Source organism: Ylistrum balloti, unplaced genomic scaffold, assembly GCF_031769215.1.
Source record: "Ylistrum balloti isolate Yb309-2 unplaced genomic scaffold, AGI_CSIRO_Ybal_v1 Utg370104, whole genome shotgun sequence".
NCBI lineage: Eukaryota > Metazoa > Mollusca > Bivalvia > Pectinida > Pectinidae > Ylistrum > Ylistrum balloti.
The window spans coordinates 1,809,747-1,825,022 of record NW_026782129.1 but is presented as its reverse complement, the minus strand read 5'-3'; the positions used below and the strand labels follow the sequence as shown (position 1 = coordinate 1,825,022).

The following is a 15,276-nucleotide window of genomic DNA, read 5'->3' as shown; positions in this document are numbered from 1 at the left end:
ACTCGAAATACAATTCTCCAAAGCATTTGTTTCAATACTTTTGGTGTCTTTCTATATAATGTTGTTAGTTACTATACTTAGACTTTAAATGAAATTTTATATGATTGATCATAATTGACAGGTAACCACGAAAACAACAAGCAGAAACAGATGTTTTGTCTCTACCATATTTCATTCTTTATTTCCAATGAAAAATGTTATTTACCCGTGCCTCTTGTACCATCGTCGATATTGCAGGTGGTATACACTGCCGGTTCATTTTTTATTGATAGTGGCTTGCCGTTAACTGTATGTCGCATTTAAATCGATTTGAATAATGGCACAATTCAAAATATACATGTGTACTTGACTGAAATCATCAGAGATATGAAAATTACGAAATGTATTGGATGTTTGGACAACATACCTTCCCATTCAGATTTTGAAATTACGTTACATCACTTCGAATCTTTCTCAGCATCCACCTAGGTTTCGAAATAAAAACTCTTATCATCACCAACGAAATCTGGAAGGACGAAACAGCTGTATTTTCCAGTGGTGTTATTCATTATTTGACTCTACTGCCTGATTCTAAATTTGTATGAAAGGTGCTATTCAACTGTGTGTCTTTTGTAATAGCTAGTGTCTTCTGCTTCATTGACAATTCGAGGTCAATCGAAATAGTTTTCGTCGCATTGTGAAATGGGAACAAAGTCAACAACAAATAAACCTTTAGGTACACTACAGGTGCGAAAACCGAAAACATTTTCGAATGAAATTGTCATGGCGATGGAAACCATTCCCGCAGTTTTATCACCACCTTTCATCATTTTCTAAAGCAGATAACAGATATGAAAATACGTTTTACGATGTTGAATCAACTACATCTTAACGTAAAGTTATCTTTCTACAGCGGGCGTTTACCTTGATTTTTTCCAACAACGGGACCAAAAGGGACAACTGTCCACTAAGCTGTATGATAAGCGGGATGATTTCAATTTCCACTTCTGGATAGCAAAATCACTGCATTCCCAATTTATGGTGTTATTACTTCACAGCTTGTTCGATATTTAAGGGCTTGTTCCCAATATCACGATTTTCTAGCAAGATATCGGTTGCTGACAAACAAATACACAACACAGGGTTTCGGGAGATGCAGGTTGATGAAGATTATGGGAAAGTTTTAAATAGTCATAGTGATCTCGACCCGAGTTTTTTTTTATTTCCTTTTGCGATAAGTTTGACGTGTTTCACGGTCGTTAGATTGAATTAGATATATATATATATATATATATATACTTGAACATAACTGCCGAAGGAACACAATTTTTGACTCAAGTCCTATCCGAAATTCGACAATTACCAACTACACACTACAAAGCGAATTTATTGTCAAACATGTAATTTTGTCACAAAATCATTATCATTTATCGACATAACATACTTGATTACTTAGTTTGTCAACTTCGTCTGCTTATAGTGATTCATTCGGTGTTGAAATTAATACATATAAATGTCTTCTAGGTAAACAAAACTGGCTTCCGATAAACTTTCTCTTAGGTATTAATATACAGTGTACTGACATATCTGAAGTTATTGGACTGAAGTAAAACCTTCACAAAACCTAAGTATCTTTACACAGCTATAAAATTGCAACAAAACAAATTTATTGTCAAACATGTATGTTTTCCACAAAATCATTATTATTATCGTCATTACATACGAGATTACCAAGTTTGTCAGCTTCGTTTGCTACCGTAGACGTCGATCTGACAGTCCAAATTACAAATGTAAAATTCGTTACAAACAAAATGTCGTCACTTACTGATAGGATCGACTCCAATTTATAATTTCCGTGGGGTTTCTATTCTGAAAATCGCGTTAATCCACTCCACGACTTCAAAACGAAAATGCTTACCGATGAAACACTAGACACATTGTTTTGAAATCTGACAGAGAGCCGCATCACTATTTAATGAATATAGCAACGCTCAATCTTATTTCAAACAAACGGAAAATACATTGTAAAATAATGCAGTTATCATACCATTACTCAAGTTAGATTTGTGACTTCAGGACTATACTATGTCATACAATGGCTATTCATGATGACACGAGGAACTGTATTATTACGACCTTTCTGGAATTTGGACTTGCTGACCTCAGTATTTGGTTAAGTGGGAAATTCAAACGGCGTATTCTTGAGTTTTTGTTTTATTGTTATTTCTATCATTATTTTCATAGATATTTGAGAAGGAAAATAACGGACGCCATTCTATCTATTTTCCACCCAGATTGGCTTCACATCACCTGTATACCTCATCTGGTAATAGTCTATTGTATAAATCTAACACCAATATTATATCCCTTTCTGCTATTTTTGTCGCTGTCGCAAATATGATCTGATGTCTGTTAAAATTAATCGTAATAAGAACAACTATTTCTGACTCTATAAATTCCAGTTTTTATAATATCGATAAATTTCCAACTTGAAGATGAAATGAAAAAGGTTTTTATTTTCTTAACTATAATACAATTAAAATGTATAGCATATCATACGCGACGTTTTAATTTGTTCATGTTCATGATAATGCAGTTTCTAAGGCGGTTAGGTTATTAAACAAAACTGTTGGTGAAGCGAATGTTAATTATAAACAATTTCGTTGATGCTGTAAATGGTGGTTATGAAAAAAAACATTTAAAAGTTTAAGATAACACCAACAGTCCAATATGACAGAACAACATGTAAGTAAAACACACTCTCTGCGGCCAAACAGTTCATATTCACACGGTACCAAGTTGTCTGTAGTAACGGTACTAGTGCCTTCACTGATGAAAACATATCGATATAGGCAAAATGTTTTATTTCTTTCGATAAAACGAACGATAGGCTTGACTGACGATGTGAGCCGAGACTTGTAATTAGTGGATTGGTGTAAGTAATTCTTCTTCCAATTTTACAACAATGTTTTCAGTCATGACAACGCGCAAATATATAAGGACCAATTCAAAAGCAAAATATAAATAAATAAAATGTGTAAGTATGATCAGATGGTTCATCGACATATTACTTAACTTTTTGAGACTTGAACGGACAACTCTCTCTCTACCAAAATTCTGACTTTGTAGTTTATTTCACACGTGTTCACTTCCTAAAATCGCTGGATTGAGTAAAGCGTAAATATAACAAAAACAAATATGGGTTTTTGTACTGGTGTATTTTTTTCAAAAGTATATCTGGATTTGTAAAGAAATCAGCGGTTGGTGCGCATTCGTTGATTTGACTGAATTTTGATCGGTTATAGGCTTGTGTTGTATGAATTGAAGCTTCTTCATAATTTCTAGAGATCAATTAGATGATAAAAAGTATATTTACATACTCTAGATTGACAAGTTCTGATAACACAGATTAATCAGACACCCGCATACAGTGCATCGTTTTTCCGCTACTCAAAAGGAAAAAAAATCATAATTGAAATTGTGAAAAATTGTAAAAAGTAATTTCTATATGTATGCAGCACTTAATATATTACCTACAGAAGTAAGTATCAACAGAATATATCATATAAGTAGCTTAAAAGCTCTCATATCGAACACACGACGGAAGCATCCTGGTGTATCTCTATCGGACTGTTTCGACAGCATTGTGTTTGTGTGGTGACAGATGAGAGCTACCCATATCGAGGTGATCGTCGTTGAGACAAAACTGTGCATGTCAGATAAATCACAATATCTCGGAAACGGAACTAATTACGACATTCGCACTATCATTTTTTATTGGACGATATAAAGTATTTTACATCTAAATATAGCAAAAAACTCAGGGTACACTTTAATGTAACCGAATGATATATTCATTGTTTTGTTGTCAGTTTCAGAAATATATCAAATCACGAAAATATCTAAATAAACAATGACAACATTTTCACGTAAAGAATTATACACAACACTGATACTTTATTTAAAACAAAATGTTTCAAAGGACAGCCCCCTTTTTTATACATACTTTGTACATTTTACGTCAACAACATCTCTCTGGTCCTGATTTTAGGCACTCGGTGTTTCTTTCCTTTTGTCTTAAGTCCCGCAAATCCATCACGAAAGTTAGAAACTTACCACAACAAAACGTCCCGAGTAAAAAGGAACAAAAACTGTCACATATGAACTCCGCCTGTGTGTACTGCTCTCTTTGAATCTGTAACAGAAAGCTCTGAAGTCGAGTTTTGTCCTTTACAGACGGAGGTGGTGGATGTGGCAGCTGAACTGCAGACTGTTATAGGCAAAGGTTTCTTTTTGACTTCCTTGCCACATATGAGATAAAGTTGTCGACGATATGCACTGTTCATGGTGACATAGATAACAAAATTGATAGATGAGTTAGTGGCTTCCATGGTAAGCCCGATTAAACTCAATAAACTGTAAATATTAGAACTGTATCTGTAGTAAGAGCTGTTGGGGTCAAAGAGAACCATTAAGCGTGAAATAGTTGATGGCATCAAGCAGACGACGAAGACACAAGTTACAGTAAGCAGTGTCTTTGTAATCTGTCTTTCATCTCCAGATGATTGGTTCCCCACGGCGTAGTTCTGTTTCTGCCTTCTCCACTTCGCATGTATACAAGTAACAAATATAATGATAATATTGGACAAGATGATCATACCCATAGGTACAAATCGCAATAGAGTTTCAGAAACAATATAATACACTTCCCACAGTTTCTTCTGTCGACCAATGAAACCAAGGGCAATTTTTTTCGTCACATTACCGTCAGGAAGAGTTACTTCTTTAACTTCATACAACCAAAGCTTAGGGCCGGTGAGAACGGCAACAGACAAGGGGAGGACAATGGACAAAGCAAGCATCATCTTCTTTGTACATATTTGTTTTACTTTTAAAGGTTTCGTAACAGCAACCAGACGTTCCATGGAAATGAGAGCAACAAGCCAGTTAGAAATCCTGCCCGGAAGTGGACTGAGATATACTGAGAATGGAATTATAATTTTCAGTGTTACTTTGTACGCGTTCTCTGGATCAAACATTCTTACAGTTAAGCTGGTAACGTTGACGATTGTCGATGCTATGTACGCAAGATCGGCGATGGCGATGGCGATGAGTACGATTGTAGTGGATCGAATTGGTTTGCTGCGGACCAGAATAATTAGAGCCAAGATATTACCCACGATTCCAAAAGCGCACACCGGTGGGGTTACTCCACATACTAGTACTTTCCTCAAAATGTCCATCAATGACTTGTCTATGACGTAATAATTACCTCTGCTGCTTTCTCTTCCAGTAACAGCGGTGGACATGTTGTTATGATCATTAAAAATATCTGTCGAATTTTTTGTACAGTTCTCGCTTTCTTCAAAATCCATGGGGATTTCTGTTGTGAACATTTTTTTCAGTATAACCCTAACCTTCAAAAAGCATATAACCTATTGGGCGATTTTTTTTTTCTCAGCGTTTCCAATATATATACGCTTTTATGTCACGTGATATTGTATCATGAAATTAGGGTAACCTCATTACATATAACGAATCACATATATCGATTATTGATCAGCATTTAGAACTGTCTTATACAGAGAATGTCGCACATCCGCGTTGATAAGCACTCTTCTGTCAATATTTCAGATAAAACCAATCAGATATCAAGGTTAGTAATTCTTATTCAAGATGATTTCTTTTGTGACGTTTGAAGTGTTTTTGTCCCAAAATGCGTGGTTCATAAGTAAAAAAGGTACACTAACAGAATTTCCTTAGTCGTCTCCTAGGCTTCAAAATGGTAGCATCACTGACGAGTCCTAGAAGGACTAAAATGCTGAATGATACGTTTAATTTCATTATTTGGCTCTGCTTTATCTCACTTAAATTACGAAAAGGTGTTATTCACTTGTTTGTCTCTTTCTACAATCATTAACATGTTGTAGTGTAATACATAATGCAGGAATTCACATGTAGATGAAAATATTTCATCTATGAAAAATCTCTTTATTGATAATTAAATGTTATCAATGCAATGAACATTTTTATGTAGATATGTAAGAATCAGTGTTTGCAGATAAGTCTTAAAAGGACAAAACAGTTGTATGATAAAGGTTAATTCAGAATTAGTAGTGAAGTATTTAATGTAAGATTTGTATAGAAAGGTATTTGTCATTTGTGTGTCTTTTGTGCAATATTTTTGTAGGGTCATGATTGTAATTATTCTACGTGTACTTGATTAGTTGTGATATATAAATCTAGTCCTGATCTGGCTTTCTGCTGTTCAATATTCTCGTTTTTGGAGATATATTAAAGGGGTATACATAATAATATTTTATTTTTCCTGTATCTCATCTCATGAAAATAACCAAACTTTACAAGTTACGATCAATTTGTTTAATTTGTTAAGAATAAACACCGGGACGCGATATATTCTGTAAAATTGTTTATAACCTCACTCTCACTGTCGCGTTCAGCCATTTTCTGCCGCAGGTGGCGCTGCAACTGTTGTGACTGCGCATGTCCCTCGTGCCAAATCCCGCGTGATTGACAGTTCATCGGCAGATTTTAAAATCGCGTACATAAATATGTTAGAGTTTGATTAGTTTAAACCATATTTTATTTCATTCATTTTTATGTATACATAATATGCATAATTAATATAAGACAACAGTTGTATGATAAAGGTTAATTCTAAAAACTTTACAACATACTTAGTAAGAAATATGTTTGAAATAGACAAGTGATAAACTTTGTAAATATATGAAGGAAAGAAATATTCTGACGGAGAGTGAAAGAAAGAGAGAGAGGAGGGGCGCTGCAACTGTTGTGACTGCGCATGTCCCTCGTGCCAAATCCCGCGTGATTGGGGGATAATCGAATAAATATGTGTTTTAATACCATTATGATACTAAACTGTAGTTGCAAGTATAAACATTATGTACATAATTACATATTGTACATCAATTAAACATCAATTAAACATACGCAAATGTGTTAGTTCACACAACTCTCTGGGATCAATGAGGTAGCACTATTAATTTGCGAAACGTTTGGTTTTAGAAATAAAATATTGTATACAACGGAAAACGTTTTCATTTTCATTGATAGTTAGATTTGGATCTCCGTACAAAAGCATGTCGAGTGTGTAATTTTCGGGCAAATTTAAAAAACATCCATTTCTTATGTCTGTATAATTAGAACAAAATAGAAGAAAATGTTCAGTAGTTTCGTGTGACTGTCTACAGGAGCAATAAGGACTATCGACAAGATTACGACTAAACAGGTGGGCATTTAAAGAACTGCAGGACATCCTTATCCTAGCGTGATGAACCTGGTCAAGACGATTCCCAAAATTATAATAAGGAGGGACAGTACGGGAGTGTCTGTGTAGGTAGTTTTTCAGATTACTTATAGAGGGGTTATTTTTTACTAGTGGTGGTAGCGAGTTCCAAAGGTCGATAGAAGAAGGAAGAAAAGATTTCTTAAATAAATTAGTTTTACAAAATACATTACTCAGATTATCAGCATCACGTGTATTATATTGATGAGCGTCGGTTCTGCGCTGAGGAAGTAGTTGTGAGAGATATGGGGGAGAGAGACCAAAAATCATTTTGTGTATTTGAACTGTTTTCTTAACATTGCGTCTATATTGTAGACTATCCCACCCAGTTTCCTCATAAAGCTTAGCATGACTAGTTAGTTTAGTCCCACCCGTCATAATTCTAGCAGCTTCAAGCTGAATATTCTCCAAAGACTGACATTGTTGAATAGTTAAGTTATCCCAGACCATATCGCCATATTCTAGAATAGGTCTGATAAATGAAAAATACAAAGTTTGTAGAGAGTTTCTGTCTATTTTGAACTTAAATTTCCGTAAAACAGCGAGTTTATTAGAGGCTTTCTTTATCATAAAGTTAATATGTTCAGACCAAGTACCATCATGAGAGAAGAAGAGTCCTATATGTTTGTGATGTTTGACCTCATTAACAGGAACGTCATTCATAAGTAAAGGTGGGTGATGGGGCTTATTGAGTTTTCTACTAATCAGAAGAGATTCAGTTTTATCAGGGTTAAAAGTAACCAACCATTTTTCAGACCAGGCATATATTTTCCTTAAACTGTCATTCAGTAAGTCTGCACATTGAAGCGGAGTATCTACTATAGCATAAAGTGAAGTGTCGTCGGCAAATAGTTTTATTATTGCGTTAATGTCGTCAACTATGTCATTTATAAAAATTAGAAACAGTAGAGGGCCTAGTATTGACCCCTGGGGAACACCAGCCCTTATTACTTTCCACTCAGAGGTTTTACAATTTATAACTACTCTTTGCTTTCGGTTATCTAAATAACTTCTAAACCACAAATGCAAACTCCCCCCAATGCCTATTTTATGTAATTTAAAAAGTAGCCCTGCATGCCATACTCTGTCGAAGGCTTTGCTGATATCACAAAAGACCATTCTAATTTCTTTACCTTTATCTAAAGCCGAATATATATCATTAGTAATGGCGAGTAATTGATTAATTGTAGAGTCACCAGCCCTGAATCCGGATTGGGAAGATGATAATAGAGAGTTCTCAATAATAAACTTATACAGATATTTATATACACATCTTTCCATTACCTTTCCGACAATAGATATTAATGATATAGGACGATAATTGTTGAGAAGAGAAGGGTTATCTTTTTTAAACACTGGCGTAACATTAGCTAATTTCCAATTATTAGGAAAATATGAAGTAGTTAAAGAGTTATTGAAGATTACTTGGAGGGGGTAACTCAAGATTATTGCTGCCTCCTTAAGGAGTCTAGGATTAATTAGGTCAGGTCCGACTGCCTTAGAGCAATCTAGATTTAATAGAACAGAAATAATGTCATTCCTATCTATATATATATGACTAAGAAGAGGTTCGTTGTTAGTAGTAGGTGGAAGTTCAGCATTAGTATCATCGACGGTAGAGTTGAGACAGAAGAATTCATTAAATGCATTTGCTTTATCAATGTCATCAGAAAAAATAGAAGTTTGTGTATGAATGGGTGGTATATTACAGGTTTTGTTGGTGTTAAGCATAAGTTTACCTACCGTTTTCCACCAAGACTTCCCACGTGTATTGTTACCCAGCATTCCACATAGTTTACGGACATATTTAGTTTTTGCATTACGTATTGTATTTACACATTTGTTCCTAATTTTTTTATACTTACACCAATCCTCTATGGTTCCTGATCTCTTAGCTAATCTAAATAATCTTTTACGTCCGAGCTAACTTACGAATTTCACTGGTCATCCACGGAGGTTCTCTGCTACGTATAGTAACTACTTTGTTTGGAACACATTCCTTAGCGGTGTTAATGAGTATATCAGCAAAGCCATCGACAGAGGCATCTAAATCATCATATGTTAAAACAGTATCCCAATCAACAATAGAAAGTTTCTCTCTAAAAATGTCATAATTGCCTTGGTCATATAACCAAATATTACGTTTCATTGACGACTTCTTAGGTACAGTTATATTTAGGCTACAGAAAATAGGACAGTGATACCTCAGGGGCTGGTCTAGAAAACTTTCCCCAACAGAACATTTCTCAATCAAATATGGATTACTCACACAAATAACATCAAGCAATGATGAAGAATTTTCAGTATAAAAGGTAGGAGACGATATCATTTGGGTTAAATTGAAAGTGTGTAATAATTCGTGTAAATATGGAACGGATTGGTTATTAGTTAAATAATCAGCATTCAAGTCACCGGTTAAAACAATATTATCACACCCAGTATTAAAAGCAAGTTCTAACGATTGTGAAATATGATCCCATGTAGAGACTGGAGAATTAGGTGGTCTGTAGAAAGTGCCATAAAGTACAGTAGTACCTGCTAAATTCAATTCTACCCAAACACATTCAACAGTAGGAAGCTCTAAGTCGGGGCGACGCTTAGCAGGTATGTCATTTTTTACGTACACAGACACTCCCCCTCCTACACGATCAGATCTAATATAACAAAACGGTTCACAATAACCAGGAAAAGTAAAATCTGTTAAGTTATCATTAGTGGAGAGCCAAGTTTCAGTAAATGAAAGTACGCAGACGTTGTGCAGTTCGGTAAATAATACATCCATCTTATTCCGGAGACTTTGGACGTTCAAGTGAACAAAAGAATACTTAGTACTGTCGTAATAGTCGCTTGCATTACTAGAGAGGTAGGAAGATTCGGAGGAGATTTCAGAGGCAGAGTCGGAGTTGTCCGAAGGACCTGGATTTATCTCAATATTGCCTGATATAATAAGTAACAACTGAATTACACACAGGAGAAAAAAATGCAAAAGACAATGAGCTACATCACAAAATCCCAGAGAGTCTTGAGATTTAGCATTAATTATAACCTTAACTAATTTCGTAGAAATCTGAAAAACTTTTCTATTAAATAGTCCTATCCGAGCACGGTGTAATTGTAACGAGATCAGCATTATGTCACATCAGTACTGGTGTACAAAAGCATGAAACAATGGTGTGCTCGGACAGAATACAACAGATATAGTTTGAACAACGACAGTATCATATAAATAGTAAGGTGGGGGACGGGTCGGGGGATAGGATAATGAAGGAACAGAAGAAGTAGAGAGAGAAATATAAACGTCGTGTGCATTTGGATAACAGCAAGGTACACAATGAGGTCAAAGTTGAGGTTCTAACATTGGCGCACGGGCCGGGTTAATACGAAGAATTGTCTATGCGGCAACAGGGGAGAAAGCCTTTGATTTTATAATTACATATTTACATGTGCAAACACAACGCGTGGTTATATAGTAATTGAATGAAGGTAATAACTTATTATTTATGCGGCATTAGGAGAATTATATTGATGAAAACAGTGGAATTATAACATGTAAATAAGATCCAGCTCACATGATACAGGTAACTGGTAAACCTACATATGGGATAACCCAATATGTCTGCTTCACGGTAGCATGCACTTGACCACGTGACTGCACACACACACTCAGTGAAGTGCACATACATATGTTTGTAAACAGAGAAATCTGATACTATGGGTCATAGATAAAGAAAAAGAGGGCAGACTTTTCAATACATTGTAATTGTCCATAGCAGTTAATCTGTGACGGTGTGGACACAATGCTGACCGGGACAAAAATAATACTGGCACATGAGATGGGAAAAAGTACAGGTATGAACAGGTCATGTAAGTTATATAACCGTGTATTACAAACCGATCTTATTTGATTTCGAAATTAGATTAAGCTGACAAGATATCTAGTACACAGACAATTAATACATGATTACGATAATTCATGCATAATCGATCAATATTTTTGAAATACAATGACACGGAATGACAAACTAATTCATTGATAATGAAATGTGCTTGGATTTATCAAATGACAGGTTATCAAAGTCAAAAGTAGTAAGCTAGAATTAAGGTCATCTATAGTGAACTTTATTGTATGTTTGGTTACTGGATCACGTGTCCAAACTGAACCAGATCGTCTACCGATCTAATGCCGAAGACCTTGGCATTTAGATCTTTAACCATCACCTTGCCATTCGTCGTCCACGTTTGAAGGATAGCTTTAGATTTTACAAGTTGGCGCGAATGATAAGCGAGTTCACTCCGCATCTTGGTGAGATCTTCATTCACTGAGATGTGCGAAAAGGAATCATTATCGCGGAATGCTTTCCTTGCCTTCAGAAGCTTGAACTTCGTATCGACTGACTTCAGACGGACGATTATTTGCCGAGGTTTAGGAGGGGATCGTACACTAGCACTATGCTGCTGACGAGGTTTACCCACACGATGAGATCTCTCAACATCGGTGGGTTGTAAGTCAATACCTGCAGCAGTAGCAGCATTCAAGACAACGGCTGTAGTATCCTCTTCGGGTGATTCCTTGAATCCAGAGAATCGAACCAGGGCTCGACGTCCATATTGCTCGACGTCGTCTATATGAAGACGTAAATCACGGTTCTCCTGTTCGAGCATATCAATACGTTGGATGAGGGGGGATACACGGGCGTTGACCTCCTGTGTAACTAAGTTAGCTATGTCCGCCTTAAGAGAAGACTTTAGAGCCACTACAATCCTGTCAATATCATTATCCGACAGCGACGATGGACTAGCACTGCCCATTGGATACGACCCAGGAAATGAACTGGGTGGGATGTAGCCCGGGGGGTAGGGATGACTAGGTGGAGTGGTATACTGAGGCTGGGGCTGAAACCCAGGTTGGCCAGGAGTAAGACTCATTGTATCTCGTAGAGTGAACACCTCAGAAAGTTCAGTTAGTTTGTGTCTCTTAGGATCCCGGGGGGTGAGTGAGCCGGTCGAGGAGGAGGAGGATGAACTAACTCGATTACGTTTTTCTCCTTGAAAAGACGATACAGACATGTGTGCTAAAAGTACATATGAATTGGCAGTTTCAATATTACTAAAACAGTTCAGCGTAGATAACTGTAGGTAAATATGGACACCTACATGTTATCATCGGGATACATATACAATGGCTGCCACAGAATGCACGGGCCAGGCATGAGTACTCACTGTTCAATATGAAGGCCAAAATATAGCTACAAATTGTCAATAATGTGGCATTTTATCGCACTGTGGTATAAGGAGGCGTCTAAAAACCCGCCATTTGAATTATGGACCTCAGGACCTCGCTGAATTACCTTTTACATTTTTGTTTACCGGAGCTGTTTAGGTTGACGTCATTTCGAGGCCCTGGACTCCAGAGTTTGATTATTTATAATATTAATGAATATTCTCTTTTAATAATTTTCTAATCGTAGTTATTCATTATCTGTTTGAGAGACCTTTCAATTGGAATGTATGCCCCTTTAAGGAAGCTGTGCAATTGGAGTATGTGCTTTAATACGAAAAAGGTACGATTATTAAAAAAAGAAGAAAAAAACTATTTATAAATCAAAATGTATATACAAAATGTAAGCATCTAGTACAATGTTTATCGACGATTAATCATCATTTTGAAATAAGTTTGGACATTATCTTAACTAAGTTTTATCTTATGATGATGCTGCTGTGCATTTCGTTCTAACCTTTGACTTTTCTTTCGATTAATTTGTGTATTTATCAGTCGTCTCCCAGGCTTTCAAATTAATGCCCTTAATGTCACCGATGTGTCCTAGAAGTGCGAAACAAATGTATAATGCAGTTTCAATCATTGTTAAGGCGCTATTCACTTTTGGGTCTTTTTAAAAATTTTCGATGTCAAGATGTCAGCAAACTATTTCAATAATTATGGGAACAAGCTGTGCTATAAGAAACGGGATTATTGAAGATCTTACCAAAATAGGTAACACAACACATGCTACCTTTAGGTCCTACAATTTCAGAAATACTGCCAATATGTTGTCTTTAAATAATAGGACATGTCTTGACCATGTCTATTAAACACAGAATATGTATTTAGGCCATTGTTTGCCTCGATATTTTTCTGTAACAACTTTCCTTAAGGCTGATAACCGTGATGATTTCGACTTCCCTATTGTGTGACTAATTTCCCACCTTAGTTGCTTACCTGTCAAAGTACCTTGAGTGTTCAAGAGCTTGTTTCTAATATCATTGTTGCAATGAAATTTGTCAGCTGATGCGTTGTTACAATCAATTTTGAAAAAAGTTCGATCTTCAATCTTTTCAATTTTATTTTACAAATCGTGTTGTCGGACATTTTTATGTTGATTTTGTTTTTTGTTTGTTTGTTTTCAACAATAATATTTCAATTGGAAATCTTTCATTTTTTGAATTTCGATTCTTAATTTAAAATGTATAAACTGTAAAGCGCACCCATGAAATCAAACGAAAGGAGAATCTTGCAAGTTGGTCATCCAATCAACTGACTATAATTCTTCCTCTTCTTTAGAGCGGATAAGTATTATTTTTTTTGTTTGGTAATTTTAGTTATCTAAACTGTCAATAAAAGAATGAGTATATCTAGTCTATTTTCCTCTTCATCCTCTAATGTCCTTACAATCAGATATTCTTAATCTTTCTGTTGTATAATACACATTGCCTATGAAACTGTTCACAAGTGTTCCACAGGAAAGGTGAGCTATATGTACACTACTACAGCATAAAGTGAGCTATATGTACTCTACTACAGCATAAAGTGAGCTATATGAACACTACTACAGCATAAAGTGAGCTATATGTACTCTACTACAGCATAAAGTGAGCTATATGTACTCCACTACAGCATAAAGTGAGCTATATGTACTCCACTACAGCATAAAGTGAGCTATATGTACTCTACTACAGCATAAAGTGAGCTATATGAACACTACTACAGCATAAAGTGAGTTATATGAACACTACTACAGCATAAAGTGAGCTATATGTATTCTACTACAGCATAAAGTGAGCTATGTGTACTCTACTACAGCATAAAGTGAGCTATGTGTACTCTACTACAGCATAAAGTGAGCTATATGAACACTACTACAGCATAAAGTGAGCTATATGTACACTACTACAGCATAAAGTGAGCTATATGTACTCTACTACAGCATAAAGTGAGCTATATGTACTCTACTACAGCATAAAGTGAGCTATATGTACTCTACTACAGCATAAAGTGAGCTATATGTACTCCACTACAGCATAAAGTGAGCTATATGTACTCCACTACAGCATAAAGTGAGCTATATGTACTCTACTACAGCATAAAGTGAGCTATATGAACACTACTACAGCATAAAGTGAGTTATATGAACACTACTACAGCATAAAGTGAGCTATATGTATTCTACTACAGCATAAAGTGAGCTATGTGTACTCTACTACAGCATAAAGTGAGCTATGTGTACTCTACTACAGCATAAAGTGAGCTATATGTACTCTACTACAGCATAAAGTGAGCTATATGTACACTACTACAGCATAAAGTGAGCTATATGTACTCTACTACAGCATAAAGTGAGCTATATGTACTCTACTACAGCATAAAGTGAGCTATATGTACTCTACTACAGCATAAAGTGAGCTATATGTACACTACTACAGCATAAAGTGAGCTATATGTACTCTACTACAGCAAAAAGTGAGCTATATGTACTCTACTACAGCATAAAGTGAGCTATATGTACTCTACTACAGCATAAAGTGAGCTATATGTACTCTACTACAGCATAAAGTGAGCTATATGTACTCTACTACAGCATAAAGTGAGCTATATGTACTCTACTACAGCATAAAGTGAGCTATATGTACTCCACTACAGCATAAAGTGAGCTATATGTACTCCACTACAGCATAAAGTGAGCTATATGTACTCT

At 35.7% G+C, this 15,276-nt stretch overlaps 1 protein-coding gene across 1 annotated transcript; it reads right to left on the bottom strand.

Moving 5' to 3' along the window:
• Nucleotides 1-4,133: 4,133 nt before the first annotated feature.
• Nucleotides 4,134-5,288, bottom strand: LOC132550147 (thyrotropin-releasing hormone receptor-like). Its single transcript, XM_060214163.1, has one exon. The coding sequence runs from the start codon at nt 5,286-5,288 to the stop codon at nt 4,134-4,136; it is 1,155 nt and encodes a 384-aa protein (XP_060070146.1).
• Between the last annotated feature and the right edge of the window lie 9,988 nt (nt 5,289-15,276).